General features: G+C 36.3%; 1 protein-coding gene and 1 long non-coding RNA gene across 8 annotated transcripts in view; one reads left to right on the forward strand and one right to left on the reverse strand.

Moving 5' to 3' along the window:
- Positions 1-1,317: 1,317 nt before the first annotated feature.
- The window catches only part of FAM19A5 (family with sequence similarity 19 member A5, C-C motif chemokine like), a 416,518-nt gene continuing 396,091 nt past the window's right edge, over positions 1,318-21,744 (reverse strand). For 3 of the 6 annotated variants that reach the window (XM_017811599.1, XM_017811595.1, XM_017811591.1), the window contains 2 exons: positions 5,279-5,371; positions 1,724-3,983 (listed from right to left, as the gene is read on the reverse strand). Coding sequence is in view for 2 of the 6 variants with exons in the window: in XM_017811595.1 (XP_017667084.1) it covers positions 5,363-5,371 (9 nt within the window). In the remaining 4 variants the exon portion in view is untranslated. Of the gene's footprint in view, positions 3,984-5,278; positions 5,372-21,744 lie in introns of all 6 variants that reach the window. The other 3 variants (XM_017811596.1, XM_017811592.1, XM_017811594.1) reach the window with 1 other exon arrangement.
- Positions 3,894-18,347, forward strand: LOC108495650. Of its 2 annotated transcripts, XR_001874186.1 has the most exons (4): positions 3,894-4,007; positions 5,678-5,791; positions 16,890-17,022; positions 18,194-18,347. It is a non-coding gene; the product is annotated as an uncharacterized LOC108495650 (long non-coding RNA). The 2 variants fall into 2 exon arrangements; XR_001874187.1 differs by lacking the exons at positions 16,890-17,022; positions 18,194-18,347 and adding an exon at positions 6,599-6,805.

Genomic DNA, 21,744 nt, shown 5'->3' on the forward strand with positions numbered 1-21,744 from the left:
ATTGTATATAACTGTAACATAAGTGTAAATATATTTATATATATATATTGCTTTAGCTGTCTCTCTCATTTCGGTTTTTCTTGGTTGTTTTTCTCCCTCTTCTCCCTGAGGTTTGGGGGGGGGGCTTCTTGTCGTAAGGTTTGGAGACTTGGCAGGGAGCCAGCTTCAAACCACATCAATTGTACAAAGATGTTTACAAGGAAAAGCCTTCTTCTGCATTTTTTTAATTGGAAAAGATACTGCATACATGTAGGCTTATATGATGAAAAAGCTGGTCCTGTTTGGTTTCCCCCCCGCCCTTGAATAAATATACCAATTTTGGGGGAGGTTTTTTGGCTTCCTGTGCTACATCCAGTGTTGGCTCGTTCATTTTTTCTTTCCACTAGTCCACTCACCCAAGCAGTCATTGTTGCAATTTTCCTGTCAACCAATCATTGACCACCTTCTAGTTCAACTGTTCCTCATAGCTATATAGGCTTTTCAGACACGGTGTTGAATTCTTTATTTTTTTCTGGAAACTCTAATTAGTACTCAGGATTGTGATGAATAGGCTATAGGAGATAGTAAGTGCCTAGGCTAAAGATTTATGCAACAGCACGTGGGTACAATTTCAGTAAACAACTGAATGATTGAGGATATCACATGCATAAAACCTGATCTACTGCTGAGAAGAAATGAATTCAGGGGAAAAAAAAAACTAAAAGCATAATTATGAAATTGGTGAATGATGTGTCACAATGATTGCTATAGTGTACTAATGTTTGCTCCATTTGATATCCCAGATATTAAAAGCAGTAGTTTAATGTGTCCTTGCCTCAGCTAACAGAAAGCTACAGAGAAGCTTTTTTCAAAAAAATTTTAAAGGTTTACTGCATTTCTGGAGGTTGTTTTTATTAGTCTATTATGCGTTTTTATGTATTATTCTGTTCCCTTTCAAGTATGTTTTGAAAAAGTTACTTGTTTGCAAGCTGAGAAATGAAGGATATTTAATAGCATTCAAATAAGACATTCCCCTCTGTGTTTTAAATTCTGCTTTGGAAGAGGCACATAAAATACTTTCAGAAACAAACAGTTTTTTATGTAACTTAGTTTTGTAAAATTAAAGTTCACAATATTCTGAAAACATATTGTTCCTGAGAGACAAACATTTCACCACTGCTCTTAGAGTAGTAATTCACAGTGACAAATGCAGCCAGTATATTTTGTTTGTTTAAAACTGTACATTTTGGGAGAGGAGAGAAAAGCACAAAACACATTTTAAGTGCCTTGAGGTGCCTGTTGTACACAGGAGACTCAGCAACTAGAATGCATCTCTGAAGAATAATCAGAATCTTTTGCCTTTGATAGTTCTTCTCCAGAGCGGACCTTATAAACAACGTACATCTACCTTTTGTTGAGCTTTTAAAGTGCTTAGAAAACAAAGACATAAGATTGCATATTCAAAACTGATTGGAATGTATGATTTTAGATGTAAAGATTTCAAATGTACATTCTTAGATACCCGAGTTCCTAGAGGATCTGATTTCCAGAAAATAAATGACCTTAATATGATCTGTAACTAAGCATACCAAAATGAAGGTACCCAAGACATGAAAATGGAAAGGTAAAACTTCAAAACACAACCCACGTCCTCAATTTACAATTCCATCTTCCTCTCTGTGCTCCCACCTTATCATCTGGTGAAATTCCTTTGGTGACGTCATGCTCAGGGAACAAGTCTCACTTAGAAAAGGATTTTCTTTATTTTTCATAATTTAGCTGAACCAACACAAAACTGAATACTGTAAAGCAACAAAAATGATGTAACATCTTTCATTTTTCTGTGTTTACTAAATAAGGCTACTACGCTCCCTTTAAAATAAATCAAAACAGAGAGTTGGTAGAGTGAAGGATCTGGCTCTTGAGGTCTACATGTACAGTAAATGTATTTACCATCATTTATTGCATGACATTTTAAACCTGACATTGGTCATTTATAGTGCAGTCAGTCCATTACACTTTACAAGTGGCTGGGCTTTAATTGCTACTTTGATACTGGTCAAAATCCTATGATTAAATAAGAATTTTGTATATATTTATTTTACTTGAAGACAAACTGATACAATATAGGTCATGTTTCCTGCAACCTCTGCATTAAATAAGCCTCAGCGTTTGAGCAGGCTTTAAAAAAAATTCTTTTATCAACTTTTCATTTTTGTATCTCTCATCTATGGTCACTTGAATAATCTCTATATATTTTTCTTTAGTAGAACAGAACGAGCATAACACTAAAAGTTAATTTGAGTATTAGGTAGTATACTTGAAACCATAACACATTTGCCAGGAAGAAATTAAGCTCCCTTGTTGATTGCATCATACCAATATGTACCAAACCTATATGCCAAAAGGTAAGGTAAAAGGGAACAAGGTTTTGTTTCTCTGTTTTGTCAAAATTTCTCCCTTGTCTATGCTGTCTTTGCTAAATTTTCACTAACCAATAATGCCGAAAAAGTGGACTTTCTAACAATGAGGTAAAACACTGAAAATGAGATCAAGGAACAGGCTTCAAACTGACCCTTACATAAAATAGGGGAGAGAAAGAGAAAGAAAGAAAGAAAAACAAACCTTGCTATGAAGAGCAATGAGTAAAATATTTTACACTCTATTTTTATCAGTACATAAAGACAAAAAATAAAAATAAAATAAAAATAAAAATGCCTTCCAACAGTGCAATGGTTGAATGCATTTATGTAATATAAACAACATTATTCTTTGCTTTTTCTACACAGTCCTCTCTGGTCATGCTTTACATCCAGAATGTCCCCATGGAAGAAAGCAAACGACACCAGTCACTTCAGAGACAACTGAAGTAATAAAACACAACTTAACTCTGAACCACTTGTCATGACTGTCAGAGTTATCACGTTAATTGTTAAATAGGATTTTCTACAAATATACAACATATAAAAACTGTTAAATATATAACTTTAGGCTTTTCAAAATACATTTAATGATCTCTTTCAAACAAATGTTACTTTTGTTTTCTCTTTAATTTGCTTTCTGGTGCTAAATGGTGTATCAGATGAGACATAGGCCACAGATGACCAAACATGCTCTTTGCAAATACTGTATTATCCAACTTTAACTATCAAAAATGGAACTGTAGAAGAGGCATGTTTAACTGGTTAAAACTGAAAATGATTTTAGTACGAGAAAGTCAATCTAAGTACAGAGGAATAAAGGTGCCGTGTAGACAGTTTGTGTTCTTTTGTCCAAGTTTTTCAAACATAGGTCATTTTCTCTCAGTGCTCCATAATGTTCTCTTGAACGTGCCATTTCAAGAGCAGGTCTCTGAGTTAGTTTTTACTGCAGCTTTCCGTAAAGACTTCTGCTGGACAACAACATTTCATCTTTTTGAAAGCTGGAATCATGTTTGTGGAGACCTCCTTCAATTAAATGACATAATTCTGTTAAGAGTAAGATTGTGTCCACTTTAAAATAGATTTTGCTCTTTGGTCTATTGTATATACTGAAAGTATAAGAAAATAAAAGCAATTCAGACAGTTTAGGGCACAAGAAGAGTTTCTCTTTTGCACCTCAGTGTCCTCCCATAGGCAAAACAGTCTTCTCTAAGGCTGATTGGGATGATACTCTTCATTGTAGCAGACTCTTCGGATTGAAACATGTAGGTAACAGCAAGTCCAGCAGTGGTGTATAACGCAGATGAAACGTTAACCATGAACTTGTTTGTATTGCTAATGCCCAAGCATATCTCTTTTTCTGTATTCCTTAGTCCAGTGATCCTTAGAATGGTAGAACAAACTTTAGCTCATAATGTAGAGGAATTATGCTGTCACTCATGAGATACAGAGAAACAGACAGTTGAGTTGATGACATATAACGGATGATGATCAACAGCAGTGAAACTTGACTAAGTTAAGTAGCTCACAGAGAGCCTAAACCACTCCTACGAGGATTCTGTGTTGCTGCATTTGTCAGGAGACCTGTAAATCAATAAGAACAAATGAGTGAGTGTCTTAGTCTATAATTCTGGTTATCTTTGATGTACATTATTTTAAAATACATTGTACTGATATTTTTCAAGGAGACAGTTAATGAATTTGAAGATATTTATTTTTCACGGCATTATCCCTGAGAAAAAAAAAACAGGAGCAAAGCTATATTTTTATTATTAAAAAATTGTACTTTAATAATTATTTATATTAAAGCTATGAATATAAATTATAATTTACAGTAACTTCAATGCCATCTATTTTCTACTAAGCTACATGCACATTCTTTTTCATAAAAGTCACAGAATGGTCTTTTACACACATTAAAGTTACAAATAGCAATGTCTAATACACATGGCAATTAAGATTACTTTTACTTTTTATGTATAGATTGTGATGAAAAATGGACATAAAGCCAGGACCAGATATTAAAAATGCAATGATGTTTACACTGGAGGCTTTTCTGCAGTTAAGTTTTCAGAGCACTAGAGTGCTCCTAATTTAATCAATACTGCCCTCTAGCGATGCTATTACAAGTGAAAATTAATGTAAATAATCTCTATTAATAGTCATTTTATTCAGAAAATTGGTTTAGTTATACAGAAGAAAAAAAAATCCTAAGAGAATGAAAATGGGCAAAGGACTGCCCAATGAACCTGTTGAAAAGACAATGGAATGGAAGCAGTGTTTTGAAAGAGAAACAAAACCAAAATTCACACTATTAAAGAAATCAAGAGTACTGGAAGACAGCACAAACACAAATAAGAAAATAATGACTGATTTATACAACAAGGAGCCAGCTACTCATGCTCACCCAAAGTATCAGTTTAGAAATGGTTTTAAAATTACACAGATGCTGTATAAGACAAAATGTTTTGGGGTGTATTAAGCAAGCATGATTGTTACAAAATGTCGTTTGAATTTTGAAACACAAGATCTTCTGCTTTGTCATTGTTCTGTCTCCAAATAGTCAGAACTGATGGAAATACCATGCAAAACTCCAGAAAATACTGAACAGTGAATGTGAAAGAGCAAAACAAATAACAAATCCAATTCAATTGGTTCAAGCCATGTATTAAATTTTGTGGTTTTAACCTAACCCTTAGAGCAGCAAATGAAAGAAACACCTGCCTCCAAATCAACTTAGTGACAGCTTGAAACATATGGATCTCTATATATATGCATGTAGAAAGAGAGAGACAGAGAGAGACAGGCAGATAGAGGGATGAATACTTTCCTTATAAGGCATAAAAGTGTATGTCAGATTTCTGCTTTTGTCCTCTCACCTTTTCCAGGAAAAAACACCCCAGAAATCTTGCAAACAGCCTTTCCTTTTCGGACTAGTGATCAGATCTCCAAACCACATGGCCTCAGACAGGCTGAAGGCAAAAAACCTTGTTGATTATTGTGATATATTTCCCTTCTTAAATATACTTTCAGCAAGAGAAATTATGTCAAAGTTTTGCTTCTATTAATTGTTCTATTTCCACTTTATACCCCTTCTTGGGCTTTTTGCTATGCCCCCTCCTTTTCTTCTCATTAGAAAAGAACACAACTTTTAAGGTAGTGATACTTTTTAGGCTGCAAGACACAAAGCAAATGATTTATGGTTTATTAGGTCTGAAAGTAAACTACTATTGTGTTAAGAATTAGCCTGACATAGCTCCATCTTTCCTTTATTATAGGCTGCAATGGCCCACAGCTACAAGCAACAGCATAAAGTGCTGATGGACTGTGTGTTCAGTGTTTCATAATGTGCTTCTCTACCATACTGGTCCCAGGATGAAGAGAGAACTCAGGTACAACATGCATTCACAAATACCTGCTGCTTTGTCATTTTATGGGTACAAAAGCTTCCTTCCTGACTTGCTATCCCTGTCTCCACTTTGAACACCCCTGCTGCGTGAATATGGTATCAACGCTTTAAAAGAAGAAGAGAAGAGGGGAGAAAATTATGCATTTTAAAAATGCTGAGAAAGGGCAGAGAGCAGGCTTGAAATAAAGTGATGACAGGAAGAGGAACAGATTAGAGAACAGGAGTTGAATTTACAACTTTGGACAATGACAGGAGAAAATGAAATGACTGGGGAAAAAATGCGTAGGTTAGCCAGGGAAGTTTAAACATCACTTATTAATGAAAGCATGAAAAAGAAGCAAGATAGGTAATAAGAACAACAAATAAAAAGGAGAGAGAAGATAAGGGAGAGCATGATGAGTCCAGAGAAGAGGAAGAGAATGCACACCTAGCCTTCCACCTCCTGTTTTTTCCCTTTCATTACTCAATACAGGTAAATTAATCACTCCTAAAAAAAATGGAAAGGACTTGTTTACTATTTATAGCAGTAGTTCAAACCATTGAATAGAATCACAGAGTCATTTAGGTTGGAAAATAGTTTCAAGATCATCGAGTCCAATCCAGCACTGCCAAGTCCACCACCAAACCATGTCCCTAAGGACCACATCTACATGTCTTTTAAATACTTCCAGGGATAGTGACTCAATCACTTCCATGGACAGCCTCTTCCAAGGCTTGGCAACCTTTTTGGTAGGTACCAATGCACAAGTCTGTTTGTCGCTGATTTCAATGCAATCGTATTTCTTCCCAGGGCTTCAGAGAGCAGGTTCTGTTTCTTCTGGAAGGAGCCAGATTTTCGGGCTGTAAGTGTGAGCTTCTTCAACTTTGAGATACTGAGTGGGCATCTAGTACCAAAGATTAAAATACTACTGTTTGTTATCTGACTGTTTACATGATGGAAGCCCAGGCTCCTGTGTGTTTCACAGAAATCTGCTCAAGAGTAAAACAATTTTTCCTGCTAAAAATCCAAGGCATGAGAAACAAGACAGTTCACATGACCATATTTATCTTAGTATTGTTCTTGGATGGCTTGAATATGTCCTGAGAGTGTTTGGCTTATTAGAGCAAATATAACCCAGTGCACTTAATTTGTCTTACTCTGGAGAAAGTAGAATAAGGGTCAGTCTATCTCCAGCTTTGCCCTAACGGGCATAAAATAGTTAATTAGTTCATTCTTATGGTCAAAGACAAAGGATAAAAAAGTTATTTTAGTCACCTTGAGAAGATAAGAATATATGATGCTTTGCTGACTTATACAGGCTTTCCACCAAAAGAAACCCACATATAAACCTCTGACTTTCTTTCAGTGTAGTATCTAGGATTGAATTTAATGACAAAATGTTTGAATTTCTCATCACAAACCAGAAAATTGAGCCAGGCTGCAGGTGGCAAATATTTTCAGATTTAGATTCGAGTTTCAAGTATGTCTGGTCTGACCTTTCACTTTAAATGGAATCCATATAAATACCAACAATTCCATGTCAAGTCTGATAAAGCTTTAGCAGTTTCATCTGGTTTTCACTCTGTTTTCAGAATAAAAATGAAAGTCAGAGTGCACCAAAGTTGCTATTTCGCTACAGTAACCAAGTGCACTTACATGACTACCTGTTGCAGTCAGATTGGTGCTCTGTAATGACAACTCTGGACTATCCAGCGCTGATTTCTGGGAATTTTCTGGATACTTACAAAGTATTTGATCATCATAAAGATGTTTCAGTGTTGCCTAACAGCTGAACTACTTGTCCAAACTGTGTATTTTACACTTTCAACTACAGTCTTTAAAATGCTTCTGTGAGTCTTAGGATTCTGTATTGCATCCATCAGTGCAAATGGCTTTTCTTTTGGCTTGGGTTCTTTTTGCACAAAGATAATTCACGGAGATGGATGCAGGTTGGGCCAGTCTCTGTCTCACACATCCACTCATAATGGAAACAGTTCTAAACCTTTTACCAACTGACTGCAAGTCAGATAAACAGCATGTCTTTCCCCTCTCCTTCTGAGGCTCTCTGTTCTAGATCCTTAAACAACTAAGCATGTATGATGCAGAAAGAAAGATGTAAAAGCATTAAAATGCCCAAAGAAAACCTTACACTTCCTTGCAAGATACCTTATGCCTTATGGGAATAAAAATGTAAATTTCTGGTGGTGATCCAAGCAGTAGTGATGACCTGTTGCATTCATGAGAACTCCCATAGACCCTCCTGAAAATTTATTCTGTTTTCCTCCCTTCCTCTCCCTTTCTCCATGCTGTTCATATATGAAAATTGAATTGCTTAGTCTTCAGAAAAAAAGGACAAGTAATCTAACTGCAAAGTGTCTGTAGCTATTTGGAATAAGAAAAAGAAGCATGGAAGCTACTCTACTTAATGCTATATTCTGTCTCACTGACGTAGCCATGGGAAGCACAATTTCAGAGTTCAAACTGTAGTACCTGCAGAACTAGGAATAATAAGATTGGACAAATTTAGTGTCTATGCTTGTGAGTGAAGTCTAATGTATTAGATAGTATATATACAGGTGTATTTTCCTGTGCTGCACTCCAGCAAAGTAGCATTCATGAGTTACAGATAGCAGAATTTCATTATTAGCCACTTTCTAGAAGAAGATGCCTTTTCTTTTAACACCCACTGTATGTTTCTTTTCACTTCCTCTATTCAAGCCAGACACAGAAAGAAGTGTTTATTCCAACTCTGAGGCTCTTTGCAAAAGATATTTTTCTCCCAATAATAATTATTTTAATATCAATCTGTCTAGAACAAAACACAAAAACTGTCATTTCCCCTTAAATAACACTCCTAGTCCTATCTTTTCAACTTCCCCTCACTGTCTGCCAGGACTATCATCCTGATCATTAATTTCCTTTTCCGTTGAAATCCTCTTTGTCTCATATTACATTTTTTGAACTTACAAGATCTTGGAATATTCTGGGTCAGAATATACACTCCTTCCTTTTTCTGAATTGCCCATTACTTTATAAGCAATATTAGCAAAGGAAGTGCTTATAATTAGAAAACCCTTACAATGAATGGAAATGTTCAAACCACATCTTGTAACCCAGCTGAAATACATTTGACCTTGGGTCATGTAGGTAATCCAGGTTTAAGAGCTTAGCCTTAGCCATATATAACAACAAAAGCTTGCTTTGCAGCATCTGAACATACACTAAGGAAAAGCAATGGAGGTGGAAGAATCACAGACTCATTTACATTGGAAGAGACCTCTAAGGTCATCAAGTCCAACCTTGTCAACTAGACTATAACACTAAGTGCCATGTCCAGTCATTTCTTGAACACCTCCAAGGACAGTGGCTCTACCACCTCTCTGGGCAATCCATTCCAATGAAGAAATTCCTTCAGATCACTAACTTGAACCTCACCTGGTGCAGCTTGAGGCTGTGTCCTCTCCTCCTGTTGCTAGTTTCCTGGGAGGCTGACTCCCACCTTGCTACAACCTCCTTTCAGGTAGTTGTAAACAACGATAAGGTCACCCCTGAGCATCCTTTTCTCCAGGCTAAACAACCCCAGCTCCCTCGGCCACTCCTCAAAAAACTTGTGCTCCAGACTCTTCACCAGCTTCCTTGCCCTTCTCTGGACACACTCCAGCACCTCCATGTCTTTCTTGCAGTGAGGGGCCCAGAACTAAACAAGGATTCAAGGTGTGGCCTCACCAGTGCCAAGTACAGGGGGATGATCCTGCTGGCCACACTACTTTTGATAGAAGCCAGGATGCCATTGACCTTCTTGGTCACCTGGGCACACTGCTGTATCATGTTCAGACAGCTGTCAACAGGACCCAGAGGTCAACACTGATCCAGAAGAGACAGCAGCAAGAATATTTGGGTTCAGAACATTCAAAGTCCTTGGGCACTGAGGTGATCATGGGGAATTTTTGCGTGGAGTAACATTTAGAGCTGTTGTGGATAACAAAAGAGCAAGGCAGGTCTCATTCTGCTCCCTGTGAAAGTCTAAAAATCAGTTCCTTGAAGCACCATGGGTAGAAAGAGGGAATAATGAAGAGGATCTTATAAGACACAACAATGCAAAACAGCTTGTCTTCATCTCTTATGTGCTGGCTAAAAATCAAACACTCTTAAAATGACTCTAGCTAAAGACTCTGAGCAAGTAACCCAATTTAATCTGATTTCTTTCTGTTCTTTTAAAATGGTTAGAGGTGTGCACAAATATGAAGGTTAGTAGCAGGTAAAACTAAGAAAGATTTGTAACTGGTGTGGAATTGTAAACTTGAAAAATGACTACTTCTCTGTCTCGCTTTTACTCTTCAAATAAAAAGCAACTGCAATATTAGCACGACTGAAAGTGTCTAAGAATAGCCAGGAGCTTTCCTCAGGGTATTATGGAAACAACCTGGATTTACCATTCCTGATACTTTTCTCTAGGGTAGGAGATAGCATCAGATTAAATCATCAATGTATCTAAGAATCTGTTTTTGTTTAAATGCAGTAACTTAATGTATACTGAATTCTGAATATTCATACCTATATACCTATATTCAAAGCACACTCTTTATAGATTAAAAAAATCTTAACAAAGACATAACCTTAATTACATTAAACCTTCTTGTGAAAAAGTGACTTAAATATTTCTGTGTGCTAATAAATCTATTAAATACAATGATCTTCCATAAAACAATGCTTGTATTGCCACAAGAAAAGAGCATTTCATGAAAAGGGTGATATGATTCTTAATTATAAAGTTTAAAAAACAATCTTGCCTAACAGTTAAAGTTTACTAGTCTCCTTAATAGAAAAAAGAAAAAAATGTCCAAAAAGTCAGCGCTTAAGTCCACACACAAATATAAAGGATTACTTTTTCTTTTCTAATTAAAGAAGATTGTTCAGGGACATCTGTGAGTGATATCTGACTGACAGGCAGCTGGGAGAGAGCAAGGTTAGGCTCACACTCAGTAAAAAGTGGAATAGAGTTTTAGTAAGACTGATTGTAAAAATAGTTAAATGAATAATATATCAAAAAGGCAACATGCTTTTAGAAGGAATATTTAAGATATTTCATCCATTAAAAGAGCTAATTCTGACTCAAAAAGTGTGAGCTTTATATCAGAAGTCCAAGTGCTAGTGAAGGAACTGCATAGTCAGTGTTCACCAGTGAGATACCATGTTTGGTTTACATATTCCATCTAACAATTAATTGCTTAAGAAAGTAGTTCATTCCAGTTTGCCTGCATCATTCCAGAAAGCAATGTAGCACTGTAGATGACTTCTAACAAGCAATCTTTATAAATATGTTCTATTTGAAATTACTTTGCTTATCCTTTGTGTAGTACTTGAGGAGAAAGCAGTGAGGGGACAACTGTGGGGAATGAGAGTAGAGGAGGAATATATGTATGTGTATATATATACACACACACATATATAAGTCAGGTAAGAAGAATGCAGGAGGGGTTTTATTCTCTCAAGGACCTGTTTGAAGACAAAAGCAAGAACATAAAAACAACATTCTTCTGTAGAAATAACATACAGACATCCAGTGAAAGCAGAAAAGCATGTGTGGTCTTCAACATAGCTCAAACATAGGTGGACACATAAACAGAAGAAAGCCTACCACTGCTCTTAGTGTTTATGTCCTCTGCAAAGAAAAGAAAATCTGAAGGTAAATTTTCTAAACCAGAATTGCTCTCACACAGTCCTCTAATATGTAAATGGAAAACAACACAAGCATGTAATAGCACAAATTAGTTCAGTTTTTTAAGTCTTGATCCTACTCATTTTCAGCGCAAAACTAAAAAGTCCTAGACTAACAAACTATTACATCTCTGTTAACAGGTTTATGAGATTTAGTTCCTGGGCCCAAAGACACTTCATAAAATGTGAAAAATCTTTCCTTGAAACACCTCACCACAGAAACAATGAGGTTCTTCAGGAGAGTGAAACGGATATTCCTTAAAAAGTCAACATTCCTTCTAGTTTCAGATTAAACCCAAGGTTTTTTAGAGATCCTTCAATCCCTCATTCAACCATAAACATTCTGAAAGGACAATGGAAAATGTAGAGACTTATCAAAGTGTTTTCTTCAAGATTTGGGGAGGAGAGGATATTTCTCAATAGGATAACGGGAAAATTGACAGATGTAAAGGATTTTGCATACAGTGATATATGTTGATCCTCTGTTTAATGACAACATATCCATACAACTTACAATTTCTTATCCTAGTTCAGGAAATATTTATGTTTGTAAATATTTCCTGTGCAAGTAAAATACCCTTTTGCACACCTACACTCACCCTCCAGTTTTAAGTTATGCATGACTACAGCAAAGCTGGGAAGAAGGATGAGACAGGAAATTTAAGCAAACCAGCCCATTAAAACAATTTTAATCCCCTAGTGGCAAAGCAGACACATATTATAAATGCATTATATTGTGTAGCATTCTGATTGAGTGCAAATACATTTAAACCTAAGACAAAATAGGGATGCAGTGTCTTAAAAACCAACCAGTGTGTCACTGCCTATAGGAGGCAGAGCACCCTCTACACTGTGCAGCATATTGGATTTAAATTCTTTGGCAAGATCACCATTACTCTCCCTACCCTGTTTCTGTGGTATTTTGGCAAGCAGTGCTGTAGTGATCATATTTCTGCAGTAGACTGAAAACAAACAACAGAAGAGGAAAAATAAACTGTGGCAAATTTCAAGGAATTTTCTGTATTTTACAATAAACTTATGCAGACGAAAGATAGAAATATATAAAAGCAGCCACAATAGAACTTTGGGGGAGCAGGAGAGGAAGTAAATCTTATCTCTTGACACACAAAGATAGCAGTCTCAGAGAATCTTATCACCCTATCTAGTTTCATGTGCCTCTCCTAGAAGTGAGGTGAATCCCCTTCCTTGTAGAAACCTTTCTCAATCAGATTTTAGGGATGACTAAACCAGTGTCTCTTCCATGATAGCTGTTCAGCTCCTCATTATTACAATTTGTCTTGGGACAAATTCAGAGATTATGAAACCTAAATGTAGGTATTGTATGTGGTGTTTAAGTGTGATCTCAGTCAGGATCAACAAAATCTAGAGTTCAATACTGCTTAAGCATAGATGCTTAGTGCCTTTGGGACATGTTTGAGCATCTCCCCTGGGCTCCAGATGATACTTAAAAAGTACATTTGCACTCCGGAATATATCTTAGGCTCTTGGAGCATCTAGCCTGCCCTGGACATACGAGTTAAGGGAAATGAATTCTGCGTTTACTCTCTTTTCTCACACTGAAGGTTCCAAGCAGCTCCTGCTTATGACCCAATGGGTCTGATTTAGTCATCAGTGATCCACTCCCCATGCATCACTGCCCAAAACATGTTCTTGTGACTGAGCATTCCATCTGGGTTGAGTGATGCAGATGACAGGGAAGAAGAAAAATACACCAACTGGGATCAGTCCCTGTGCCTAAGAAGCAATTGATCATGGTCCAGTTAGTTAACGCTACAAGACAGACCATGAAACATTTGTGTAGGTCCATCCTTAAGAGAGAAATGTCATTACAGTGATCACACAATCCTAGAAGTTCAGGAGAATGGGATCAGAGGAAAGCGACGTATTACACCAAGCGAATGTCATTACAAGTATTATGAGAGTTGTCAAGTTCTTTCTTAGAAACAGTTATCTAACCTTTGTTGTCTTTCAAGCTTGTTTTCACTTCATAGGATGGATAAATAGTAACATCAGACCCTAAGAATAGTCCAAAAGTGACTGAGTTATTTGAGAGATACTTGCTTAAATCAGAGTAAAATGCTTGTTCCAATCGTAGGTGTGTAATGGACCTTGCTGGTTCATAAAACAGTTACTCAGATGAAATGCAATGAACCTGAGAGGGAAATAAGCTTCAGGTGAAGACAGGGATCAAGCTATAGTATTGACAATGTCATTAGTGAATCCAGTTTAGTGGATCACACAGTATGTGTGTTATTCATCACAGTACCATTTATTTGTCAATAATCTAATGCAACAAACCAACTCCAGGAGCCATAATACTTTTTTTTATTACAATATTTTATACTTTAGGGCTTTACTTCTTTTATTATGATTTTTGCTGCTGAGAATTCACAGATTTCTTTTTCTCATCATAGGTTTTCTCAGATTTGAAAAAAATATACAAGAGATTTGAAAGAGTTCAGCTGCTGGCAGTATCAAGCCCTTGACTCCTCTGATATGTCTGGCTTGTGAGGGGGAGGTTCTCAAGACAGAAGGAAGAGATATCACCATGTTTTAGCAGTTACAAGAAAGTACATCAAAGTTAAGGGGATAGGTCCTAAAATATTAACTATAGACCAGATGGCCTGCGTGGGTGAAACTTGAGAATGTTTAATGAGAAATCACACAAAACTCAGATGCTATAGAAACCCGAGACAAAACAGAAAAAGAGGAAAATGTATTACTGACTCTGCTAGACATGCTAGGCAATATTTCATAAATATCAGATGGAAGAAGTCATGATCAATCTTTCCATTGAGGTCAGAAATTACATGCCACATAGAACAGGACATGCACAAATGACATCGTATGGTTTGAGTTTCTGCTGTCAGAAGACCTGTATATTCTCCTCATAATAGTCTTGGCTTAGGCTACTAGTTTCTTGGAGATGTCACTGTATCAAGGTTAATTAGCAAGGAATAGTTTGTGTTTCTCTGACACTGGACGCTTTTCACCAATTAAACAGAAATGAAAAAAAAAGCATTTTTTTTTTTTTTAAGTGGGAAAAGAAATAGAATCTGAGTAGGAGACTGTGGGTGTGTTCCACAGATTTGGCAAGATTCACAGGGACCACTGTGGGAATGACAACATAGGCAAGAAAATACTATTGAAAGATAGCCTTGCAGGGTAGAAGCATAACATTGGCCTCCGAAGTCACATCTATTTGTAAGGCTTAGCTGCAACTCTCTTCTGTACAGAATTAATAACTATGATCATAAAGTCTTTTATCACTGCTAGACTCAATAGGTGCAAGAACAGTTAAAAGTTATTTTGAATAATTTTGCTTCAGAAAAAAATGGTATTTCAGAAAGTTAAACTTTAATGTTAAAGTTAAACAATTACTTTTTCATTTTGCATTCTAGGAGTAGTACTATGCAATAAGACATGCTATTATGAATATATAATATTAATTTTGACATTTATTACTTAAATATTTAGCATCATTTGTTAGTCAGAATTTACTGGAATGTCTTATTTTCAGTGTCACAGTGTTATATAAGCTGTGGTGAAACTACATAATACCTCTAATAGAAAAATAAAAACCTGGGCTATAAGAATTATGCCATTGACCTTTAGGCATTTGAAAGCCTAATTTAAAATTTTGTTGGTCAAGAAGACTTCACAGAAAACCAGACATTTTGAGGTGGCAATACAGTTATTGCAGCAGATACTACAACTATGTACACATATCTTGGTCAACTTTTTTAGGTTCCTTCGTGAAATGCTCTAAAAATGTATAGCCTAATAGTATTTGAGGAAAAAATACAATTGCCTTTATCATGTAAATGAAATAAACCCTTACCTTTTGGAAGAACTTTTGTCTTTCCAGTGATAATGGAGTAGGCTAACAGCTCATTCCTTGGGTTTGTTTGGGGTTTTTTTGTGTGTGTGGTTGGTTGTTGTTGTTGTTTTGTTCTTTTTTAATAAAAAACTGTATGCTATGCAACTTCTAAAGATAAGATGATATTTTCATCTTCCTAGAAAAAATTATTTCAAGTGAAGATACTAACAGGAAAACAGCTGCCTTTTAATTAGTACATTTGATGCTTAGCTTCTTTTCATTACAGCACAGACAAGGAACACTTTGATCTCAATGTTTTAGTCAGTTTTAAGTAGCATTGGACTCTAAAAATTTAAAAATTATTATATATATATATATAAAATATATGTTAATAATATATCTAATCTTTAAATGTATGCCTAAAAATTGATTTGATCAATACATCCTATTAGAATACATCAGTAGGAATTAAGCACATTATAATTGAAATGGATATGCCATAAAATAGTGTTGCAAGTGTAATGAAAACGAGAAATAATGTGCTATAATTGAAGTTTCATTTGGATTCTGAAAGTAAAAGTATTAAAATACTTAAATGTCAAAAAAGGTGAAAATTCCAAGTTTTAAAAAGTATGATTAATTGTTGATCTGATTTTTCCTGGATTTACCATTTGGATCAGAAGAATTTGAAGTTATTCCTGAATCTTCTCCCTTTCCTTTTAAAGACTCCAGACCAGCACACCATCTGACTAAAAGCTAGGGTCAGAAGGATTTACTTTTTACAATGTATGTACTGTCAAGTCTTTAAACTTACTCTGATAAAGTATGCTTGATTAACCTATGGTACTTGTTCTTCATACAGACTTGTGAAATGCAAAACAGCTATATCAATGTGTAATAGAAGACATTTCCACCATGATTTTCTATTTAAAGGTGCACTTATGTTGATATTTGATTACACTAGTGTCCTTCTATAAATAGCAGAGTATCTGCATATTCCAACAATAAGCTCTGCTCCTGGGAATTTTCGTTCAAAACCTGGCATGATGGTAAGTCAGAGCTCTGACATCTGGAACCCTTTGGGCTAACTCCAAATGGAAAAAAAAATAAATCATTATTTGTCAGAGGCCATCTTTTTCAAAAATGGACCAAGCAACCTTGGCCAAAATCATATAAACTGCAATCGATCACCTTGCCATCAAAATTAACAGACTGACTTGAAAATGATCCTATCATTCCTAGCAATGACACTGCTCTGCTCATTTGTGAGATACACAATTGTCTGATAGGCCAAATCTACACAAACAGTATTAAAATTTGGAAAAAAAAGGACTTGGCTTATAAGTAGACATAATTCAGAAGCTATAGGTTCAGATCTGTATTAATGTCAACGAAGAGATAAATACATTTCCATTTAAAGCCTTATAGATTGCTTGATCAGAAATTAGTGCCAAGATTCATCAAAAGCTGTCAATTGCCATTTGCTGTACTAATTTGAGATATTCATGTCCTTAAATATAAGTATACTTTTTTGTTTTTCAGTAGTCCTGCTGATTCTCCTGAGACCATTGTAACTGGCTTATTTCCCAGACATCTCTGTAAAGGATATTTGGCTCATAGAAAATATAACATATAGTGTCCTAAAGTGAAAAGTGAGGCAGAACACTTCTGTCTGGTAAGTTTGTGAGTTAAGGGAAAGAAGTGTTGCAATCTGAAGATACAAAAGATAAACTGAATCCTTGGCTAAGTTCTTAATGCTTAAAAAAAGAAAAGACAAATAAGTAAAAAAATGTTCCTTAGTCTTTTTGCCAAATAAATATAATAATTTATTGTTGATTAAATTCCTGCTTTTTAATATCTATAATAAAAAGCTTTTGATTTATGACTGTATGACTTATGATTGGAGATCCCACAATTCAATTCCTATCGCAAGTAAGGCATATAGCCTGATGGCATTTCTAAAGCATCAGCTAATGGCTGTATTTTACTTCAAACATAGTTCACAGCTGCCATTTATAAACTGAAAAGAAAGTTATTCACTGGGATTCTGAAGACAGAATAAGATGTACACTTCTGTAACTCTTTCAGTCATAGAACACATAAAGGAACTAAGGATATATTTAGATGCAGTAGCTGAAAGCAGTATGCCTGTTAGCACAGCAAAGTTATTACATTTTATTACATCAGAGAAGCACTTATCTGGATTGTGTGAATCTGCAGGTTCTGGTTACTACTACTTTGGTGGATGTCTCAGAGTGCGATGTCAACCTGTTCACAGATTCAGGTCTATTTTAAATCAGATTATGTGTAAAGAACAACTCAAGTAGTTTCTTGTTTTCCCTTTCTTATTTTTCTTTTTTTTTTCTAAGGTTCCCTTCAAAGGAATGTCCTCTGTGCTAAGTTGCAGCCCACATTGTCCCCCCTCCTTGAAATGTTCCTGGCTACACTGTGGTACATCTAAAACAAGAAAGATTTAGTGTTCATTCTCTCCCATTACCTTACCTCTAGACTAGAGACAGAGTAGGTTTCAATTCCTACACTGAAAAGAGAACATGAGTTTCTTGCCTCATCAGTACTTATTTTTAGTTAGGTCTAACCACTAAGTCTATGTGTTCGATTCATTAACCCCAGCATGCCATGTGCAAATACCTCAGTGCTGAGTGCTCATGGACCTAGTCAGACTTCAGTGATCATGTACACTTGTCTATTTTCCTTCACCAAGTACTGAATCTCCTAGTAGGAAAGCAGGGTGGCTGCTGTGGGAAGTACCTCACATAGGAATGAATTGCAGCAAATGAGCCACTTCCTTGAAAAGGATCAATCTTCTACAATCTTCTGCTTTACAGGTTCTACGTGTCAAAAGCGTGCACAGCGAGAAGTAGAGCAGAATACCTGACTTCTGATGAATTGGATTGGTAGAAGTTTGGACAGCCCCAAACCCTAGAGGTTCCCAGAACTATTAGTCCCTAGGCAGCTAACTTGCAAAATGACATTCAGACTCCATCAAACTTCCCGAGAGACTGGATTCTGGCTTTGACTTTGAGTCCTCTGTGGTATTCTTACAAAAACCTGGCTAGTGCGTTCCTCTCCCACTCTGGTTTTTGAGGAAATGACCTTTGGATTCAATGCTTTGTGCAGAACCCCAGAGTACCAATATTCACTGGTTCAGCCTCAGTTCAGACTTCAATGAGGGAATATGCACTCAGTGGATATCGAATACACTTGGCCTCAAGGCGGCACTAAATTGCTCAGTTTTGCCACAGTAGTCAGACCTCTGGATGTGTGCAGAAGTAAATTTATACGCCTGTAAGCAAATCTTCTGGGAAAAATATGTTGTTTATAAAATGATGAAGACCAAAGATACTAGGCAGGATATGTATTGGACAGTATCTTGGATTTAAGTCTGATCAATAAAACAGGAACAGCATATACACAAATATAGTGCACTAGAGTATTCAACTAGAACATGGTTCCATTCAAGAAAGCCTATTTCCCTGTGTGCTGTCTCTGATAATCTGTTTCTCTTAACATTTGTGCCTTAATCACCACACCAAATGCATTGAAAACCATTTTTAACCTCACTTTTTGACCTCACTGTTAGAAAGCACTCACCTCTGTATCAACCATGGGCCATAATCCTCAGGATCTATCAAAAAGAAGTCAGAATGGGTAAAGCTGAATGGGTTCTAGCCCCTGTGGACCTAAATTGCTTTTGAAAATGATCCTGAACATTTTGAATGTTTTAGCATAACAGAACACTTAATAAATATCACTCAGTCGCCTTCCAGTGCAAATATAAATACAGCATCACAAGATTCAAGAGGAATGAATGTCTACTCCAGGGACAAGGAATGCTGACAGGCTTTTCACATGATGAGGAAGTAGATATCCTACCACACATTTCTTCATCCTCACAGTTCACCAGTTTCACCTTCTATGTTGTCTTTGAGGGATGTCTCCACCAAATATGCTTCTTGCCAAGAAGGAGATCTAGTTTTCTTTTCTTAACAAAGTTAACTTGCTTTGGAATTGCTGAAGGACACAGAGTGGAAATCAGCAAAGCGACTTTGCAGATGCCTTTCATAGCAAAGCTGCACTGTAGACATGCTGGACTAACTGGAATGCCTAAGGTCAGACCTGCCCTTAAAGAGTTCAAACAGATGCTCTCAATAAGCTCTATAAGATGTTCTGGGAACACTGAGATGGGACAACAAAAATGACAGAAACTTTCATAAACGTATCATACTGGCTGAGGACTGCATTTATGACTCACTAATGCATGCTCTGTCATATTGCTATTATGATCCTGATATTTTTTAGATCTAAGAATAATATATTTTCGTAGCACTTGTTCTGTATTACCTATAGTAAGGAAAAATGGTACTTGAAAATACAAAGGAAAGGGACAGTAAAAAGAAGTGCTGGAAATTTCTCACAGTAATCTTGTTCTACCTTTTCAAACAAATACATTTTAAAATTCTCCCAACATTTACTTCTTTCCCTTGGACTGGGTGTAGCATCTACAACTTTATTTTGCAGTGCAACATCAACTGACAGTGGGCTATACTGCACAAAAGGACATGAGTATTGTTCTATCCCACACAGCTGCCTGAAGTAAAGTACTTCCTGTCTGTGGTGCATCCCAGGGACATGAGAAGGAGTTGATACGTGGCACAGCTCCTCTTACAGCACCTTCCAGCTTCACACAACTTTCCCAGTCACCAAGGCCTCTCTCATATTATGACATAGTCAATACCCAGTTTATTCCTAAAGCTAATTGGGCCCAGCGCTGCCCATCAGTTTAATGCCCATGAAGTGTAGAAAAGATTCCCCCTCAAGAGGCCAGACAGGAGGTGACTGAGAAACAACCCATGACCCTGAAAAGCACCCTCACTTCAACCACTGCATCAGCACGTAGTTGGTTCCAGGGAAATACATGGAAATCATGTAGCTACTTACAAAAAAAATAGGTTATAAAAGGTGCATGACAGACTGACCACTAAGACAAGCTTAAAAAAATCTTAAAAAGGAAAAAACCCCAAAGCTAAAACCTACTCTCATGATTTAAAAACCCATCATCTTAGTTTCAGAGGCACATTCATTCGTGTATTTTTCTCTCGGAAAGAAGGCTGGTGAAATTTAAAGCATTTCTCTTGTGGGTGATAGCTATCAAGAGCAGCAGATATATCAAAAATTTCTCAGTGGTTTGGTATATGGTGGAGGTTGGTCTCTTCTGCCAAGTAATGAGTGACAGGATGACAGGATATGGCCTCATGTTGCACCAGAGCAGGTTTATATTGGATATTAGGAAAAAATTCTTCACCAGAAGTGTTGTCAAGCATTAGAAGAGGTTGCCCAGGGAAGTTTTCGAGTCACCATCCCTGACGGCATTTAAAAGCTGTGTAGATGTAGAACTTAGGCACATGCTTTAGTGGTGGACTTGACAGTGCTGGTTTACGGTTGGACTCAAGGATCTTATAAGTCTTTTCCAACCTAAATGATTCTATGGTTCTATGATCCCTGATAATCATCAGAATAACTAGAGCCAAACTTCCTTATTCCTAATGAAAAAATCAGCCACATCTTCAGCTGCAGGCAGAACTAAATGAGATGCCAAGACAGCATCCACAGATGTGGTTATCCACTGATTCTTGTATCAGTGGGGAGCTGCATGTTGTGCTTTCTAATCATGTTTGAAGCTTTGTCAATCCTGACTTTGGCTGTATGTGTGGGAAGGTTCTGTACAAATATGTTCTCATGCGCTATACACTGTAGAATCCAGATCTAAAACACCTTCTACTGACAGAGGAGTATATATAATTTTGACATCAGTAAAAATCATTACAGTGACCTAAGGATATGTCTATATAAAAAGTTTTTTTAGTATCCACAAACAATGACTCCAGTGTCTATTACCACTAATGTTGATTGAAAATTCAGGAAAAATCTATCACAAATATTCCTTTTTAATCCCAGTTTCATTGAGAAAACACATTCATTCTATAAAATAAGCTTTCCAAATGTTCTTCTTATACAGTATCTTTCTCAGACTTTCATGTTATCTGCACTTAATTTTGGTTTCTGTCTTGGACAAGAATTATCTCCATTCATTCTTTTTTGTTTGGTTGTTTTTTTGTTTGTTTGTTTGTTTGTTTGGTATTTAGTTTTGCTTGTTTTGTTTGGTTGGTTGTTTTGTTTGGTTGTTTGTTTTTCTTTTCTGACAGAATTAAAAAAAACTATTGTGAGCTATATATCTAGATAAAGTAGATGACTCTGTCATTCCTTTTGCTTGTATTACCATGACATCATTCAGGCATTTTGGACAACATTTATGAAGCTTATAGTATATTTCCATTCCACTGTGTAGTCTTGACCAAAACAGAAAACTCTGATTTCT

The sequence above is a fragment of the Lepidothrix coronata genome, unplaced genomic scaffold (genome assembly GCF_001604755.1).
Source record: "Lepidothrix coronata isolate B3197 unplaced genomic scaffold, Lepidothrix_coronata-1.0 Scaffold32, whole genome shotgun sequence".
NCBI classification, from domain to species: Eukaryota; Metazoa; Chordata; class Aves; order Passeriformes; family Pipridae; genus Lepidothrix; species Lepidothrix coronata.